This window comes from Rhinolophus ferrumequinum, chromosome 21, assembly GCF_004115265.2.
Source record: "Rhinolophus ferrumequinum isolate MPI-CBG mRhiFer1 chromosome 21, mRhiFer1_v1.p, whole genome shotgun sequence".
Classification (NCBI taxonomy): domain Eukaryota; kingdom Metazoa; phylum Chordata; class Mammalia; order Chiroptera; family Rhinolophidae; genus Rhinolophus; species Rhinolophus ferrumequinum.
Window position 1 is genome coordinate 21,193,299 of NC_046304.1, and position 19,957 is coordinate 21,213,255.

The 19,957-nt window shown below is 48.2% G+C and overlaps 1 protein-coding gene across 1 annotated transcript; it reads left to right on the forward strand.

The window, feature by feature from the left end:
• The first annotated feature begins 10,489 nt into the window (after positions 1-10,489).
• SPACA3 (sperm acrosome associated 3) lies at positions 10,490-14,551 on the forward strand. Its single transcript, XM_033091502.1, has 4 exons — positions 10,490-10,691; positions 11,521-11,679; positions 12,160-12,238; positions 14,448-14,551. Exons 1-4 carry the CDS (start codon positions 10,505-10,507, stop codon positions 14,512-14,514), a joined length of 492 nt encoding a protein of 163 aa, XP_032947393.1. The 5' UTR covers positions 10,490-10,504; the 3' UTR covers positions 14,515-14,551.
• Positions 14,552-19,957: the final 5,406 nt, after the last annotated feature.

The window sequence follows — 19,957 nt, forward strand, 5'->3', positions numbered from 1 at the left end:
TCCCGCTGCACAAGGCAGCCCAGCTCCAGGGAGAGCTGTTGTTCACAATCTTAGCTGTAGAGGGCGCAGCTCACTGGCCCATGTGGGAATCGAACCAGCGACCTCCATGTTAGGAGCACAGCACTCCAACCACCTAAGCCACTGGGCCACCGGGCCAGCCCATGGCTCTATCTCTTTAGATCACACTTGACTCTCAAGATTCAGTGTGTAGTCACCACACAGGGAGAGACGGTCTCGGTCCAGGATAGGATGTATGCTGGGCCCTCACGTTGTGCAATCTTTCTGGTTGCTAGGAGTCGCTGTAATTAGAGTCTCCAGGTTGCTAGGGAACCTGGGTTGCTAAGAGTCTGAGTTTATTATAAGTCTTGGGTTGTTAGAAGCCCCAGGTTATTCAGTTTTTCAATCTATTAAAGGCTTCATGTTTCTCAAAGGCCCCAAGTTATTAGAGACCTCAGTTATTAGGGGCCTGGGGCTCTTAGGGCACCAGGATCTTGAAGTCATCAGGTTGTTAGCCCACCCTGGTTGCTAGGAGTCTCAGGATTTTGGAGGCCTTGGATTTGTAGAGGCCCAAAGCTTTTGAAGGTGTCCGTTTACTGGTAGGCTTGGTTTTTAGCATCTCCAGCTTGTGAGGGTTTCCAATTTGCTCAGAGGACGTGGACTCAGATTTTTAGGTCCATGGCTTCCCAAAGTCGTGGGTCAGGCCTGCACTTTCCCCCTTCCATTCAGCCTCTTTCTGTGTGGTCAGATAGTGTAACAGAAGCTTTATGTTTTTCTCAGGTGTTTCATCACAGGTGACCTTGTTCAGCTCCCAGAGCTGCATTGACCTGATTCATTCTACTCAGGATTCTGACTAACCACTTAGGCAGTGGTTTGAAGGCGTTTAGAGCAGAAACAAGTTACAGCTCTAAATAAACAAGAAGCACATCTGGGTTATGCTTATGTTCTAATCACTCACCCTCTAGCCAGTCAATTTTAAGTAAACTTAAATTAGACTTTGAGAAAAATTCCAGAGTAGACTGCCCTTTATTTCTGATTGTTAGTCAGAACCATACACTTAGTCTGTGCATGTTTCCTTTTAAAGAAGATTTTTATTTTCAAATAATTGTAGGTTCACAGAAAGGTGCAAACATAGAGGGGGATCCCATGTACCCTTCCTCTGGTTTCCCCCAGTGGTCACATCTTACGTAACTGTAATATAATATCAAAATCAGGGCATCAACATTGTCACAGTGTGTGTGTGTAGTTTTACGCTGTTTTACAACACGTGTGGATTTGTGTACCCGCCTCTCGTCAAGATACAGAACTGTTTAGTCCCCAACCAAATCTGCCTTGTGCTATCTCCTTAGTATCACATTCATCTCCCTCCCTCCCCAATCAGTGTGATTTTTAGCACTCCATCGCCTTAACCACTTGCATACCTCGGCCCACCCAATCATCGTGTTTTTAAACGTATGCACCTCACCTTTATTCAGTGCCTTCTGTGCATCTTACCATGAATAGATCAAGGGAATACACAGATAAATACACCATACTCCTTCTTGGGGACGAGCCCATAGACAGGCCTACAGTCACGTATACCGTCAATTATAGTGTCACGGGGTAGTTCTGTGACTGGGAAAAACTCAAGGTGCTGGGACAACAAGAAAGATTAGAGGATTCAGGAGGTAGAGAGTGTTGGATTAATACTTTCTGTAAAAGTTGCAATGTTAGGTTGATTTTGAAGGATGAAATGGAGTTCTCTGGTGCCCAATGAAGAGGGATTTTAGGCAGGTAAGTTTGGGGAAGAGTTGGTATTTCAGAACGGCAGAAGCCCAGGGAGTGACGTGCAGGAGGCAAGGTGCTGGGTGGTGAGGCTGGAGGGGTGGGGAGAGGACGGACTGTGGAGGAATATTTGGCTGCTGAAATGAATTGGCTGAACTAGTCCTTCAAGTGGTAGAGATCCACTGAAAGGCTTAAAAATGGGGAATATTGTATTCAGCTCTGTCCTTTGGATGTAGAGAGACCAGTTAGGAAACAAGTGCAGTCCCAGATAAGTTACGCTGACAGCACCAAACAGAGTGGTGACAATATATATGGAAGAACCATTTTTTGACCTCTGAAGGACATCAGAATGGGGAAGGCAGAGTGTGACAGGAGTGAGCGATCACTTTTTCCAAGATAGATGTTTTTCCTTTTTGTTTAAGTTGTGTCGGTTTCCCTGAGAGCAAATCCCTAGGATTCAAGTGCAAGAAGATGAATGCTGGTAGAGTAATGCCCTGCTTATCCAGAGATCTTGTGACTTCAGCAAGGGCCAACATAGCACAAACTTGGATAAGGAAAGGCCTCTGACTGCTTAAAACAAGCTCAGGCTTTTCTTTTGCAATATCCTTCAGGCCCTTTTCCTCAAAGCCTTTTTTTTGACATTTCAAGTGCGGTTCTCAAGTTTGGTTACTTGGTTTCATCTCCCCCAGTATACCAATCATTAAAAACTGCCTTTTATGGAGTGTCTGCTTGGTGCCAGGCTTTGCGTAAGATGCTTTGCCCGTTATCTCATGAATCCCCTCAATAAACCCCGAGTGGCAGTTCCTTTCCTTTTCCAAGTGAGCACATGGAGGCTCAGCAAGGCTAACTACCCACCAGTGTCACAGAGCTGGTGAGTTTGTGACGTCAGGACTCCAGCCCAGGTCTGGCTGCGCTCAGCCAGCTGCTCTGTACTGTAGAATCCACAAATCCTCAGAAAGGAGGGAAGAATATCAGCCTGTAGTGGCACCCGGGCAAAGCAGGGAATAATGTGGATTGAGGAATCGGATGACTGTTAAATGATTTTCTACCAACTTCACACAAGGAGTGTATCAGTCAGGGTTCTCCTGAGAAACAGAATTAAAAGGACATGTGTATACACACACACACACACACACACACACACACACACACAGAAGTATAAATAGTTTGGCTAGAAGAGTGGATATATATATATATATATATAAATTTATATATATGTAAATTTTTTATTTATATATATTTTATTTATATATATTATTTTTATTATATATAAATTTATTTAAATATATATATAAATTTATATATATAAAATTTAGGATAAGGCTTGGGCAATTATGTAGATGGCCAAGTCCCCAAATCAGCAGCAGGGCGAATTGGTAAGCTGGAGACCCAAGACAATCAATGTTGTAGTTCTAGCCCAAAGGCTGGCAGGCTGGCAGGCTGGAGACCCAGGAAGAGCTGATGTTTCAGTCTGAGTCCACAGGCAGGAAAAAAGCTGATGTCTCAGCATGAACATGGTCAGGCAGGAGGAATTCCCTTTTAGTCAGGGAGGGTCAGACTTTTTGTTCTATTCAGGCCTTCAACCGATTGGACGAGGCCCACCCACGTTAGCAAGGGTGATCTGCTTTACTCAATCTATTGATTTAAATGTTTTGGGTTTTTTTTTTGTTTTTAAGATTTTATTGGAGAAGGGGACAGAACTTTATTGGGGAACAGTGTGTACTTCCAGGACTTTTTCCAAGTCAAGTTATTGTCCTTTCAATCTTAGTTGTGGAAGGTACAGCTCAGCTCCAAGTCCAGTTGCCGTTGTTAGTTCCAGGGGGCACAGCCCACCATCCTTTGTGGGAGTCGAATGGGCAACCTTGTGGGTGAGAGAACACGCTCCAACCAACTGAGCCATCTGGCACTGGCACATGTGGGAACCGAACCGGCAGCCTTCGGCGTTAGGAGCTTGGAGCTCCAACGCCTGAGCCACTGGGCCGGCCCCTGATTTAAATGTTAATCTCATCGAATGCACAGTATAGTGACTATACACGACAATACTGTATTATAATCATCAAACTTGTTAAGAGATTAGAACTTAATTATTTCAACCACTAAAAATAATTCTATAACATGAGAGAGGTGCTACTTTTATCCCTACGATGGCAATCATATCGCAATATATAAATGTATCAAATTAACATGTTGTCCACCTTAAATTTACACGTTACATGTCAAGTATATTTCAATCAAAAATGTTAATCTTATCCAGAAACACCCTCAGAGAAACTCCCAGAATGTTTGACTAACTATCCGGGCACCCTGTGGTCCAGTCAAGTTGACACGTACAATTAACTAACAGTGGGAAGAAGACAGAATAATGAAGGAGACACAAAACTAAAAGAATATGCTGGTGTGAGACTAGTGAGGGATGATTGACTTCACATGCCTCAGACCTCCTGACAACAATGCCTTGCAATTATAGCCACAGTACATGATCAATGATGAAAATCACAGGGACACAACGTTATCGAGAAGAGGTTAATTCTGTTTTCAATGTACTATGTTTGAAATGGATCAGGGGAGCAGGTCTTCCTCTAGGAGCTCCAGGCTCTCCCTACTTGCAGCCGGAGAAGGACTCATTTTTGCATTGTCCGTAGTGACCCTAGCACATTCTCTGGAACCAGACTCAGTGCTCTCCTGATGGAGTCCTCTGGGTTAACGTTTTCCTGAATCCACCAGCCAGGTGATTCTCATTCATTACCTTATTTTTTTTTAATTTATTTTTTTATTGGGGAATGTTGGGGAGCAGTGTGTCTTTCTAGGGCCCATCAGCTCCAAATCAAGTTGTTGTCCTTCAATCTAGTTTTGAAGGGCGCAGCTCAGCTCCAAGTCCAGTCACCATTCCCAATCTTTAGTTGCAGTGGGTGCAGCCCACCATCACATGTGGGAATTGAACTGGCAACCTTGTTGTTAAGAGCTCCCGCTCCAACCAACTGAGCCATCTGGCCGCCCCTCGGGCAGCTCAGCGGCAGCTCGTTGTCTTCAATCTAGTTGTGGAGGGCGCAGCTCAGTGGCCAATGTAGGAATCGAACCGGCAACCCTGTTAAGAGCTTGTGCTCTAACCAACTGAGCCATCTGGCCGCCCATTCTCTTATTTCTTTACATAGCATTTTTTTATATTGTTCTCGACAATGTGAAAATAGACATGACAGACACATCAGGCATCTCCTACTCTGGTGAGAGCGATAAAGAAGATACTGATAGAGTGTGATAGATGCTGAGATTACAAATTAGCATTGGATGCCGTGCAAGGGTGTAGGGGATTCCTAACTCAGCCCAAAGAGCCCAGGGGAGGAAGTCAAACTTCAGTGATGCTTTAAGGAGGACTAGAACCAGCCAGAGAGTTGGAGCAGAAAGGGTGTGTTTGACATATATAATAGCATATAAAATGTGCTCTTTTACAAAACATGGGCACACAGTTAGGCAACTATCAAGTTTGGTTAGAACTTGTGGTTCTCAGCCCTGGTAGCACTTTGGAATCACCTGGAAGCGTGGAAAAAAAAATACTGATGCCTGGGTCCTTCCTCCAGAGATTTTGATGTAATTTGCTGCGGGGGTTGGGGGTGGGGTGGGGGCAGGCACAAGCATCAGTATTTTTTTTTTCCTAAAGTGCTGCCAGGACTTTAGAAATGTGTTATAATACCAGAAATGTAAGAGATGCCGCGGATGAACTTAAGCCTGAAGGGAGCTGCTGGGGGATCTCTGCTAGGAAGTAGTCAAGAATCCACGGTCGCCTTGGGGAAACAAGGAAGTCTCGTGCAGAGCTCAGCTGAGCAAGAAAGACCGGCCAGTCCCCAACTGGGGCCATGTCTGCCCTCATAACTGTTCCTTTGGAGCTGCTGTTTCTTATTCCCCATTTAAAAGTGAGAGTCAGGGGGAAAATAATAAAACACACAATAAAATAAAAGAAGCTGAAAGATGACTCAATAAAAAGAAGCGATAAAATGGTAAAAGCAGGCCGATGCAGTAAAAACCCCAAAACTCAGACAGACAGAATCACCACCAAGGGCCAGACAATAAAAACAATAGCTGAAATGCACTGATCTAAGTGGTAAGCGTCTTCATGCATTGAGACAGCGCGGGAGGATTATTTCCATTGTACAGAGGAGCAAAATGAGTCTCAGGGACATTAAGTACCACGGTTCCAGGGGGCAGAACAGGTTCACGACTCGCATGAGGAAATGGAGGTTAACTTGTCAAGACTAAATAGCCAGTCAAGGGTAGAGCAAGACCTTGAACTCAGGGTTTTCTAACTCGAGTACAGAGCTCTTTCCCTTGAACAAAAGTTCAAGCCTGGCTACATAGTCGAGTCATCTGGGGAGCTTTTAAGAAATACTGATGGTGAATAAACATTTTCCCAAAGAAGGCATGCAAATGGCTAACAGGTATATGAAAAAAAGTGCTTAGCATCGCTAATCATCGGGGAAATGCAAATCAAAACCACAGTGAAATGTCACCTCACTCCTGTTGGGATGGCCATTTAATATATATATACGATCTCCAAAAGACAATAAGAATTGGTGAGGATATGGAGAAATTGGAACACTAGCACACTGTTGGTGGGAATGCAAAATGGTGCCGCCACTATGGCAAACTGAGTGGAGATTCCTCAAAACATCAAAAATAGAACTACCATGTAATCCAGCAATCCTACTTCTGGATATTTATCCAAAATAATTAAAACCAGGATCTCGAGGCGATAGCAGCATTCCCCGGTTCGTTGCAGCGTTATTCACGATAGCCAAGATGTAGAAACAGCCGCATGTTCATTGACAGATGAATGCATAGAGACACGATATACTCGTATTTTATACACACAACGGTATATTAGTCAGCTTTTAAAAAGAAGGAATTCTGCAATATGCAACAACAGGGATGACCCTTGAGGACATTATGTGAAGTGAAATAAGCTGGTCACAGAACGACAAGTACAGTATGATTCCATTTATGTGAGGTATTTAAAATGGTCAAGTCCATAGAATCAAAGACTGGAATGGTGGTTGCCAGGGGCTGGAGGGGGAAGGAACTGGGGAGTTACTCATCCAAGAGCATCAGCTTTCAGTTAAGCAAGATGAATATGCTATGGAGATCTGCTGTACACTGTACCTACAGTCAATGGTCCTGTATTGTACACTTCAAAATGTGTTGAGGGTAGAGCTCTTATTAAGTGTCTGTACCACAATAAAATTAAAAAAAAAATGAAAAGAAAGAAAAGAAATCCTGATGTGATGCTGCACCGACCCTCAGTCCTAACCTGGTCGGTCTGGGGTGCGGCCCAATGCCATGGAGCCACCTAACACGCTAGGACTGTGCTCTGCTCTTAGTAGTAATTGTGCCTGTGTACTAAGCACTATACTTTAAGTACTAAGCACGAAGCATCTAAAAGGTGTTTCAGGTGTTGGCATTCCCACTTGAGAACTGAGGAAACAGAAGTGAAGCCACTTTTTCTGGGTCACCCAGCTCGTCGTCACCAGCGCCTGTGTTCGTGCCCACGTCAGCCTGACTCCAAAGGCCGTGCTCTACCTGCCGTGCCACATGGCTCCCAAGCAGAGGCCCCTGTGGAGCACAGACGTGGGTGTCGCGTGCCCTTCCATTTCACGTCTCTGTCTCTCAAGCTGTAGGGTTGACAGTATCGTCTTTGTTCCAGGCTTGTTCACAATGAACAAGCATCATCCAGATGGAGAAAGGGGTTATTTTGTGGCATTAAAGAAGAAATTGCTGCCAGTCAATGGAGTACGATCGTGAGATGGGCTGCCTGGGAAGGCAGTGGGCACCCGCCATCATCACTGGGTAACCAACCACCTGAAGGATCTGTTGGAAAGAGAAGAGTCATCCTTCAAAGTGTGTGTGTGTGTGTGTGTGTGTGTAGACTTGGGCCAGAGGAGTTGGACTTAGATACCCCTAGTATGTCTCCAGGCCTTGAAATTGCGGGGTTCAAGGGGGCCAGTCAAAGTTCAGTGGGTGAGAGATGGTTCTAGAAGATGAGCTCACAGACCTGGGGAGTTCCAGAAGCCCCTCTCCAATCATTCTCTTAAAGCTTGGTGCCTGGAGACCCGGCAGTATCATGGAGGGTGTCCTGAGCTGAAGCAGCGTTCTGGGTCCCTTCTGCCACTGCCGCTATAACCGCTGTGTCAGCTTTGGTGGGAACAACACCTGATCAGTGAGCCTCCTTCCCCATTTTCCTACAGCTGTTAAGGTCCCTGGGCTCGGTTGGACAGTGAGGGGCATGGAAAAACAAAGGTGGTGATCAAAGATGGGGGTGCATCCTGGGCTGGGAGAGCGATGAGTTGAGAGAGAGAGAGAGAGAAAGAGAGAGAGAGAGAGAGAGAGAGAGAGAGAGAGAGAGAGAGCGAGAGAGAGAGAGGAGCCCACACTGGCAGGTATCTGGTCTCTGAATCACCAGACCTGACTCCTTATACCTCTAAATCTACTGTGAAATGCTCAGGATAAATTGCTTTTAAGTCACTTTGCTACAAAAAAATCAAAACCAGTCTCTGTATAGCAGTCAACTTGATTTCTTCATCTATAAATTGGGGATATTAATCCTATCCCCCTTGAACTGTTGAGCGGACTTGATGAGATTAACTTGGAAAACATCCAGAAAAGGCCTGACATCACATCTGCCAGGTTTTAAAAATCCAGCACGGTTAATTGTCTTCCTCCCTTTCTTTTCCCCACACGTTGACGGGAAGGGCTCACGCTCTCGGGGTCATGACATCGGTATAATTTCGGTTAAGAAGCATCCATGGAATAGCCACTCCATATCAGCAATTCTACTTGACTCTTAGGAGATGAAGATACATAAGACAGCCATTGTTCTTGGGACGTTTACCTTGTGGTGGGAAAGACTAACATACTATATTACAGTCTCGTGTGGCAGAGGGACAGCACAGGGTGCTTTGGGAGTGTTGGAAGAACTATCAGGAGAACCTTGCTGGAGAATTCATCTCTGACGGGGCCGTTAAAGTAAGAGTAAGAGTTACCCATGTAAAGAAACGGAGAGACTTTCTGTTGTAGATGGTAGGATTGCCGAGTGTACAATATGGCATTTCTGGGACTTAAAGGGGAAGTGAGGGAGGGGTTAGCAGGGCTGGGTCCTGAGGGGCCCTGCGGATCATGCTCGGGAGTAGTGATGAAGGCGGCCAGTGAAGGGGGTCGCAGGCTTTTTGTTTTGGAACTTCATCCTGGTAAATGCGTATAGGGTCCTTTGGAAGAAGGGCCAGGACTGGACACGAGGAGAGCGTCAGCATACCACGGCGGTGGTCTGAACTGAGGGGACGGTGATGCTCGGACAGGGAAAGGAAAATAACAGCCCTTTGGGATGAATTGATTGGGATGGTTGCAGGACGCAGTGATGAAGAGAATGAGTGAAGAATAACATCCACATTTCTAGTTTGGATAAAACATTATGAGTGTAAAACCGAGAATATTTTAAACCGAGAAGGGGAAGACGTAAAGAAGTCGATTTCAGTGGGAATATTAGTTCTGTGTTAGGCACACTTCGTTGGAGATGACGGGGATCTCCAGCTGGAGAGAGCCAGGAGGCAGTTGCCCATGCGGTCTGCTGCTGCGGGAAGATGTAACAGGAAGTCATCAGCCTGCCGGTGGAGCTAACAGCAGGGCTCTCCTGGGTGTATCTGGCCGTGGAAGAGAAGAGGGCTGAGGGTAGGAATGCCTGGAAAGCATGGCAGCATTTAAGACGAGCAGAAGTGGATTCCACAGCGGAGAAAGAGAAGAAATAACCTGAGAGGGAGGAGAGAACCTAGGAGAGGGGAGCATCATGGAAGCAAAGAGAGGCAAGAGTTTCAACAAGGTGGAGTGGTCCACAGGATGGAGAGGTCCTGTGAGAGCACTGACAAGGGTCCATTGGACCAAGCAGAACAGTTTCGGCGAGTGGTCCTGGGGAAGCTAGTGCATTTCACTGGGTTTGAAAACAAACAGGAGGTGAGAAAATGGTAAACAAGTGAGGGGAGCTTTAAGGGAGAAGGGGCTTTTGCAAGGTGATGGTTTAGAAGGGGCTGTGGGCATGAAGGCATGTTTCAGTACTGCCTTGGGAGCCTGTGTGTGTGGGGGAAGAGCAGCCTCCATTTGAGAGGGCTGCAGGTGGCAGTTTTCTGGGGGACCTTGTTTCAGTTCAGACCGGGGGAGGGAGGCTTAGTGCTAGAAGAGAGTTTCCTTGGCAATTGGGTCTAGGGACTAATTTACACGGATGACACTGCTTGGTCCATCTCTTCTGGGAACGTCCACTCATGGCCATATCCCCACGGGGCTTCAGATTCACATAAACTTTGGTCTCTGTCCAAAGTTTGCCCCTTCCTAGTTGTGAAATCTTCGGCCTCAGGATTCAATAATGCCTGGCATGAAGTACGGCGCTTAAAATATGTTTCTTTTCTCTTCCATTTCTCCTCCTCTTCTCTCAGCTGCTGGGGCAGGGTGGTATCAAGCAAGATTGGAAGGGAGAGGGGCTGGCCACAGAGAACCCTCTCCTGGATCTCAGGGGTATGGCTGATGCATCAGCGGGGCTGCCAAGGGAGCTGGCTGGCAGTGTTGGTGCCTTCTCCCTATTGCCCTGGCCTTGTTTTCCTTCTTCTTCCAAAGGGGTAGCTGTCTGACAGGACCACCAGGGCGGTTGAGCGGCCTGCCATCTCAAAGCCCAGCTCGAAGCCAGTGTGGTGAGGGCTCCACCTCTGCCACCTGCATGGAAACCAGGAGCTGGGCTCCCAGAAGGCGGCGGTGCCCACCTGGGACCACGTTGGTGGCCTTTGCCTCTCTGCTCAGCTGCCTGCTCACCTCCGGCCAGGCCAAGGCCTACAGTCGCTGCGAGCTGGCCAGAGTGCTACAGGATTTCGGCCTGGATGGATACCGGGGCTATAGCCTGGCTGACTGTGAGAACCCCTCTCCCTGGCGGGCTTCACCCCCTTCTCATCACCGCTTCCTCCCTCCTTCTGCCTCTCCCTCCTCCTTTTCACTCAAGGGCTGTGGCCTCAGGAGCTTTCTGAGCCTCAGTTCTCATTTGTAAAACAAGGATTGTATGAGATGGCCGCTAGAGAACCCCCAGCACTGAGTCAAAAACACAGTAGGCAGGCAACAGACAGCCAAATCAGAATCGGCCCTTCATTTTCACTGCGGCTCAAGTCAGGAGCCAAAGGAATAGAATAGCTTAGTACTCTAATTTTAATCTTGGCATGAGGACCAGACATTCCCATTGAAGTTTAGGGCAAACTGAGCAAATCAGTTAACGTCTGAAAATGGTGGCCGTTTCAGGAAATGGTGGCCGTTTCAGGAAGTTGCAAGCACAGCCACACCTGGACTTATTTTCTTCTCTAGTTTTAGGCCCCTATACAGGTCCCACCTGTGTCTTCCTCAGCTCGCCTCTGAAGATGTAGCTCTTGTTCCTTCATTCCACAAACACTTCTTGGGCCCCATTATGTGTGGGACAGAGACAATGGGAAGGTTGCTGACCTAGGGGTGGGAGGCCTGAGGTCCAGTCTCGACTCTTGCTATTTGGTAGCTGTAAATGACCGCAAGTCACTTTGAGCCTCTGAGCCTTGATGTGTTTATTTGCCAAGTGGGTGGGAGGGCGTCTGCCTTGATGTCCTCTAAGCAGGAGCTGAGGCTTGAAGGAGCTAATGTGTGGGACCTGCACGCTGCATGCTCTGGTCTGGGTTGGCCTTGATCATGTGACCTCTAAGCCGGTGTCTCCACCCTACGCAGGGGTCTGTCTTGCCTATTTCACAAGTGGTTTCAACACAGCCGCTGTGGATCACGAAGCGGATGGAAGCACCAACAACGGCATCTTCCAGATTAGCAGTCGGAAGTGGTGCAAAGATCGTAACCCAAATGTCCCCAACCGGTGCCAGATGTACTGCTCCGGTAGGCGGGACCTGAGCCTAATGCTGGCTGGGGCCAGGCCTCTGCACTAGCCTTTGCTCTTCATGGTTTTGTTTGCTCCTTTTACCTTTATCTTTGAATGGGGAGTCCCCCTACATCCTGCTGGTCCTATGAAGGAGAGCAGGATGGGGCAAGTGATGAGGGTGGATCCTGCATAAATCTCATTTGGGGTCCCAGATGGGAGACTGTCCTGGGTGCTAGAGCAATGGGGGGGGGGGGTTGCTTCTGATAGGAGATGAAAGTGATAAAGTAATGCCTGTGTTTTCAAAGGGGTCAAGAGACAGTGTTGGGTTTAGGATGGAGGAGTGCGTGTGTGTGTGTGTGTGTGTGTGTGTGTGTGTGAGTGAAAGAGAGACAGAGACAGACAGAGAGACAGACAGAGAGAGAGAGAGAGAGAGACTTTCATGTATATTCAGCTCAGTCCCCTGCTCCCTCATTGTGTTTCTCTGCCTCCCACCCCAGATTTGTTGAATCCTAACCTCAAGGACACTATTATCTGTGCCATGAAGATAGCTCAACAGCCTCAGGGTCTGAGCAGCTGGTGAGTAGCTTGGGCTGGAGCCCCCGCCAGGTGATGTGAGCAGGCCTGGTGGATGGCAGCAGGAAACTAACCTTTCTGAGTGCCTGCTTTATCCCAGGCACCATTCCAAAGCTTCACAATCTAATCGCACAACTTTGGGTGGTAGGGATTACTACCACGGAGGTATTTACAGATAACCCACTGAGTTTCAGGGAGGATAAGCAATTTCCTGGAGGTCACGGAGCCAAGCCTGGCTCTTCCAAACCTCCTCTGCCTATGAGTCCACTAGAATCTGGGCCTAATAAACCTTTTTCGTTTGTGTTTTTAACTGTGGCATCTTTATCAAAACTAACTTTTATATGAAGGCCCCCGATGTACAACAGATCAAATATTAAATTCCCGGCTTGAAGCAGGGTGGGTGCTCCGATCCTCACCCCGTCAGCCTTCTCTTTCCCCACCCGCTTCCCACAAGATGGGAAGCCACCCTTATAGGCAAGGGAGTTGGATGTGCATCGATGGAGCGTTAGACTCGATCTTTGGTTCACTGAAGGACCTCCGTGGCAGCGGCACAGCGGTTTCTCAGCCTCTTCTGATGAGAGTTTCACTTAGTCTCCAACCTCCCTTTACTCACATTCCTGGATGAGAGAGCAGCAAGGGGAGAGTGTGGGGAAGGTGGAACACTCTGGCTGGCCAGTGCAACCAGAACCATGGACGGATGTGATACTCACAAGCCTGGCAAAGTCATTTGAAAGGCACGGAATGTCTAGGGAGAGACTCGAGGCAGGGGGACCAGTGGGGGAGCCTTTGCAGGAGTCTAGGGAGATATAAGGTCCAGGTAGAACAGTTGCACAGAAGATGGACAGGAGAACGGTTGGGTATAAGGGCGTGTGGAGGAGGGCTGGGGACAGGTGATAGGTGAGGGAGAAGAGGAGGAGAAAATGATTGTGAACAGAGACAAGGTCCGAGATGGGCCTTGATAATGGCCACAGCTTTGGAGACATGTTGGTTTGAGAACAGTTGAAGCCCTAAGAACTGAATCAGGAGTGAGGCAGGCTCAGCAGGACATATTGCACAAGTATAAAATCAGGAAGGGTGAATGCAAGCTCAGGCAGGCATCCAAGAGCTTAAGGCTTTGGGGGCACCAGCTGGCGTGGAAGAAACAGGTCCTTTGGGGTTAAATCAAAGAACAACTCTCTTTTGTACACTGGGAGTAAATGTGTGGCAGGTAAAACCCCTTAGAGGTGATAGAGACAAATAGGAAGTGATCCCAGAAGGTGGAAAGCGTGCTGTTTATTCTTTCCACATGCATGCATTGAGAACTCGCCTGTGCCAGGCTCGGTGCTGGGTACTGAGCTTCTTCAGAGATGGCTGAGTTCCAAATCTTTGCCCTCAAGGGTCTCACAGTCTAATGGAAGCACGAAGAGGTCAGTCGCTCACTCTGGGTTGATAGAGCACTAGAGGTCCTTAGGGCCACTCCTGGTCATTGGGCTGTCTGACATTGACATCATGGAGGACACTAGTTATGAAAGTTTGGGACCCCAGGATCTTGCTCATCTTCCTCAAGATGCCAGAGGGATGCTGGAACAAGGTAATGGCCCTGGAAGAGTCTACAAATTATAGTTACAACAAGTGAAAGACTCAGGAGAATTGGATGTGTGTGCAGCTCTGTCGTTTACTAGCTGTAAATCTTGGTCAAGTAACGTTGCATCTCAGTCTCAGTTTTTCACTTGCAATATAGGGCACGTAACATCTGCCCAGTCTACCTTATATGGCTGCTGGGGTGGGGCAGAGAAATGGGTGATGGATGTGGCAGGGCTTTGAAAACTGTAAAGGGCTGTCCACATGGAAGGGGGCATTACTGTCAGCAGAAGCATCAGTGTAGGAAAAGAACATTGGACGGGGTCTCTGGACCCCAGGACCCCAGGCCTTTGCCACTGACTTCTGAGTGGACAGTGGGCTTGTGCAAATTACTATGTGTCACCATTGGTTAAATAAGGAGGTTAGATAGATGACTTTTTAAGGGCCATTATTTTCCTTCTTTTTTCTTTTTTTAACTTCTAGTGGGTTCTTCGTTAGTTAACACAGTCTACTTTTCTCTCTTTTCCTCGTTAGCCCTTTTCTTCACCTCACTTCTGGTTTAGAAGACCCACCTCCTTCCTGTTCTTCTCTGAGCAGAGGCTGAGGGCTGCCGCTGATTTGGTCTCTCCTCTTCCCCATCCCCCATCCTCAGGGAGGCTTGGAGGCAGCACTGCCAGGGCAAGGACCTCAGAGACTGGGTGGATGGCTGTGACCTCTAGGACCCTCTCAGGATGGACCAGGCCAGGCACAGCAGGCTGCGAAATGTGTTTTGGTTCCTGACTCAGGAGTGGGAAGACAAGCCAACTAATAAAGTATACATATAAGTGTGGTTCTCAGCTATCGCTGTGTTTCCAGGTGGCGTGTTACGGCCAGAGCATCTCAGGGCTTCTTCCCCTAGGCACCTGGGCTGGGCTTCAGGTGGACTACAAAAAGCTTACCATGGAAGTCTTGCCTTGGAGGCCAGGGGAGGGGCAGGGGGCGAGGTCAGTGCCTCTCTTAACCACACCTGGCAGAGTTTCCTGGGCCCTTTACCTGGATCTAGGTTTGCCAGAGTTAGTAAAACAAACAAAAAACCAACAACGATAACCAAAACAGGATGCCCGAGTTAATTTGAATTTCGGATACACAACAGATACATTTTATTATAAGTATGTCCCAAATATTGTACCGGCCATATTTATATGAAAAAATGCTTTGTTGTGTATTTGAAATTCAAATGTAGCTAGGTGTCCTATATTTTATCTGGTGACCCTACTTGGGTCTGGTGTTGTATGCCTCCGGCTTGTTTGGGAGGGTACTTGAAACACTTATTTTCTGTGGCTCTGGTCGCCGAGGGTGGCCAGGCTGCCTTGGCCCGCTAGCTGACAACGGCTCGCACACTGGTGGCGGCCAAAGGAGTGGTGCAATGACTGGTGGCTACCACCAGGGGCTTCAGCTAGGGCTCTAACCCTGCTTTCCAGTGCCCTCTAGTGGGTACCACTGAGAGTGATGACACATCCTGGGTATGGAAGCCGCCACTCATGCTGTTGCATGCTGGCTGGGAGGCTGGAGCGTGGGGTGGATGGCCCAGGTGGCTTTCCGTCAGCAAACTGCAGTTCTCTGTCTTCTTCAATATGCGGGAATCTCAGAAGGAGTCAGCACTGTCTCCCATTAACTGTCTCCCATAATTAGTGAGCTCAGTGTCTCCAGCCCCTTGGGATGAGCTGTAGCTGAAGAAGGCAGGTGGGCGGAGTCTCAGGATCACTGTGGAGGTGGTGGCAAGACCAGCAACTGAAGTGATGTCTGAGAGGCCGAGCCCTGAGTTCAGATGGCAGATTCTTCTGGAAAGTGCTCAGGGAACCCTGCACGTACTGCACTGTCCATTGAGGCATGGCTGGTGATGTCCAGGGAGAAGAGTGGCCTACGATGCCGACCACCCCTCCACAGCAACCTGCCGTTTCCAAATGCCACTGGCCAGCCAACCACACGTGGTGAGGCAGGCTAGTTTCCTTCCACCACTGGTCTGGTGTTGGGCCACTCCTATCCCCACCTGTGTCTCACCCTGGCTTCCGGTTCTGCATCCCGGTGGAGCTCTTGCCTCCAAGTCAAGACAACAATAAAACTTGAGGGCTGCTCAACAAGTGGACAGTGATGAAAGACCAGATCCTTCCTGGGAGTCCACGGTTGGGGGAGATCAACGACTAATGGCTCCATTCTCGTTAATCGGGATGCTGCTCTCTCCCCCCACCCCTTTCTTCTGCCTCCGCCCCCTCCCCCCTCCTCCCCCCCCTCCTGTTCAAGCCGCTGTTTCTCAGTCTGGTTGTGTAGGACACAGCTCCCTGGCCCAGGCTGGTGTTAGGAGCCTTGCCCTCCCCCCGGCTGAGGCAGGCGGTCTCCAGTTGTCGGTCGGCCACTCACAGCAGCTCACGGCAGCTCTTGCCGGCTGCCGGCCACTCACGCTGGCCACTGGCCACTCATGGCAGCACACAGTAGCCTACAGCAGCACACAGCAGCCCGCGGCAGCTCACACCAACCTCCGGCTGCTCACAGCAGCCCAGCTCCAGGGAGAGCCGTTGTTCACAATCTTAGCTGTAGGGCTCGCAGCTCACTGGCCCATATAGAAATTGAACCAGCGGCCTTCCGCATTAGGAGCACAGCTCTCCAACCGCCTGAACCACCGGGCCGGCCCCTGCTCTCTTTTTAATATTAAAGGAAACATTGTGTGCTACCGTGTGCCATGCATTATCTAAGTTAGACCCTAGAACAATAACTGTGATAGAGATACCATTATTATCCCCATTGTACAGATAAGGAAACAGAGGCTCTGAGGAGATAAATTTGCACCCAGGTCAATATAACTCCATGGTGCTTGTCGTCACTGTACTGTGCGGAGAGCTGGTTGTCCTGCGTCACCATAGTCGTCTCTCTCCCTCAACAGCTGGAGATCCATGGCCCACCATCTTTGTATGATTTGTACCCTCTTCTTCAACTTTACTTTAGATGGCTGTTGCCTGCAACCACCTGACTGTTCCCCTGGGTCCCATTCACCCAAGAGTAGGTGGAATGAGGGCCTTGGAATCAAAGGGAGAGTTGTTAAAAAGACTTGGAGGCTCTGGGCTGGCGTGATAGCCCCAGGGCCAGTCAAGGTGGGGCTGGCAGGGATCCTGGGGGCCTGGGCTGGGATGTTGACCAGGAGCAAGCGGAGATGGAAGAGGAGTATCCAAGGGAGAGTGCCTCAGCCAAAGCCTGTACACGAGAGTTAAACGGTCTGTAGTTCCCCCTGGAAGGCCCAATTCCTAAGTGAAGTGCTCACATTGCGTAGAGTAACCAGGCTGTATCCTGGGGTCCCCTTGCTTCCAAGTCACGCTCTGACCCCACATTCCCTGGGTCACTATGTCCAGTCTGTTTTACCTGTTTAATATCTCCTGAAACGTCCCTCCTTTCCATCCCCTATGCCTCTACTTTAAATCAGCACTTTTTCCCTAGGACCACTGCAATGGCCTCGTGAGGGTATCTCACCTCCCCTTTCAGAGTGAACTTTCCGCCTTGCTACTCTCAGTGGCATCCTGGTTCCCATGGCTTTTCTCCAGTTAAAGTCCAAGTTCCTTGGCTTGGTACACAAGTTGTTTCATGAGCCAGGCTCATATAGATTCATTTCTCAACTATTTAGCAACTTTTGCTCTAGCTGGTTTGTATCCATGAATTTTGTTCCCTGAGCAAAATATGCTGCTTCATCCGGTTCACCACCACCTACCAGTCTTCCTCTTGCTCATTACACTCCAGGGAATAGACACTCTCCTTCCATGCAGCAAGCTTGTCTTCACCACAGGGGATTCACACCAGTCTTCCTGGAATGCCATTTCCTCAGCTCTGTGAGTGGCTGTTCCTTTCTCTTCAGTCAGAGCTTGTCTTAATTTTATCAACTCAGAGTGATTTCTCCGACCACTCTAAGTTCTTCTCTGCCTCCAAGCCTTTGCTCAGGTAGCTCTTCTGTAAACCTGCCTGCCAGGCAACTTCCACCCATTTCTCAAGGCTTCCACCAAAACCTGCTCCGTCTCAGCCCAGCAGACAGACCCTCGGGTACCTCCAATGTAGCTCTGTCTGCTAAGGGTCGTCTGTTACCCCGAGTTCTGTTGCCTGATGAGACTCTGAGCTCCCCGAGACTGTCTTCTTGGTCTATGAACCCCCAGGGACTAGCACAGTGCCTGAAATAGAGTGGGCACACAGAAAATGCTCATGGAGTGAGGGAGTTGGGACAGAGACCCCCACCTGGCACTGGGAAGCCTTCTTCCAGCAGTTTCTTTTATTTTTCTGCCCCAGTGGTTTCTTTACCCTCCTCCCTCAAAGGTAGGTTCAGCTGGATGTGCTTTGGTGACCACCAATCACTTTCTGTGGGGCCTATTTTAATTTGGATAGAATTCCTTTTGAGAAGACTGAATTACACTAAAGACAAATGGTTCATAACGGCGATAAGTTAGCCAAATGAGCCACTTGCTTCAGAGACACAGCGTGGAGAGCAGCTTCCAGGAGGCTAGAGGTCTAAATTGTGCCTCCCAAGGCATCACTCACACCCTTTACCAGGGGTGGGTTTTAGTTTTTTTTTTTTTAAACAAAAGCATCATTGCAGTTCTACTCAGAAATGAATGAAATGTCAACAGCGTGTGTCTGGGGGCTCCACGTCACCTGGAGAACATTACGCGTGCATTTCCTGCATGCAGTGGATGCAGTGGTCCCATTCCTTAAGAACCAGGCCCCAGGGATGTTTGCAAAGTGATGTTACAGTTGTTTTCTATGTATGCAGGTCTCCTCAGCCCTCAGAATTGCCACATGCATAAGATAATTTTATGAACTCACAGCTCTAAGGTTCTCTGTTCACATCCATTTTCTGCGTGTTCATTCATTTTGCCATCTGCGAGAACTCCCTAGTACACAAATGGCAGCAGGTGCCAAAGGTTTAAAAAAATTATGGGAGAAAAAACTTGAAATTGATCAAATCCTAGCTGTCATTTATTTTCCCCTTCCTGTAAATTGAAAAAATGGCAGTCATTATGTCATTTCAGGAGAGGAAATGTTGGTTGCTCTTTGTGGTACTGTGGTGTTCTTCTGGAGGAGAGTTTAACACTTGTAGACCCAGACGGCTCTACTTATCAGTTTGTAACTAGAGGATGGGTTCTGGGGCTCCATAACCCCTTAAAATCATATGCAAACTTGATGTATATCTATGTGACCATACGCATTTTTTTCTGGGGAGAGAGTTCATAGCTTTCACCTTATTTTTAATCCAAGCAAATGATCTAAACAAGATCAAGAATCAATGTTTTACAGGAAGAAAAGATAGGAAGTGTCTGTCTTAGCTTATTTAATTCTCCTAACAACCCTGAAAACTAAACAACATCATCTCCGTCTCATAGACAGGAAAGAGAGGCTCTGAGCAATAAGTTCAGTATCTGCTTAGATGCCTGACACCCATTCTCAACTTAGACTCATGAACTGTTAGAGTTGGGATTTCACCAAAGAAATCCTCTGTTCATTTCCCGCCCCCTCTTCTTTTATAGAGGAGGAAACGTAGGCCCAGAGAAATGAATTACGTTGTCCAAAGTTATACGGTCAGTTTACCGCAGAAATGGGCTAGAAATAGTCTTTTTACTCTCTGGCCAAAGCCTTTGCCTACCTATTGCTTTGTTCTTGCAAAGCCAGTGAGTGGAGGTTAAATTGAATTAGTAAGAAACTCTCCTCCTCTCACCTGTCCTCAGGCTGGGTGGTTCCCACTGACCTGTTTCATGGTCCCCAGGGACCTCCTGGCCCCAAACACACTCAACCTATTAGCCTTAGGAATAGACAAATGCATGCGCAAAATGATTCACATGCCAGGAATCTCAAATGAGTGGGGAGAAAGCCATGAGCTAAACAGACCAACGCTTGGCTTGGGAAATACCTCCCTAGACACTTGGAGAGCAGAGGAAGGAGCTTGAAGACTTTAGCCATGACACACCCCTCGGTGTGGTAACCAGGCCCCTCGTCCTTTGGCACCTGCCTATCTCTCAATGGTCATTTTGGACACTGTCCCCTTTCACTGCTATGCTCGGGTCCCCTGGACCCACGTGCAGCCCCCTGAACCGTGCTTTCTCCAGCACCCACCCTCCTAGCTTTGCATATGCTGCTCTCTCACTCTCCTTCCATTGC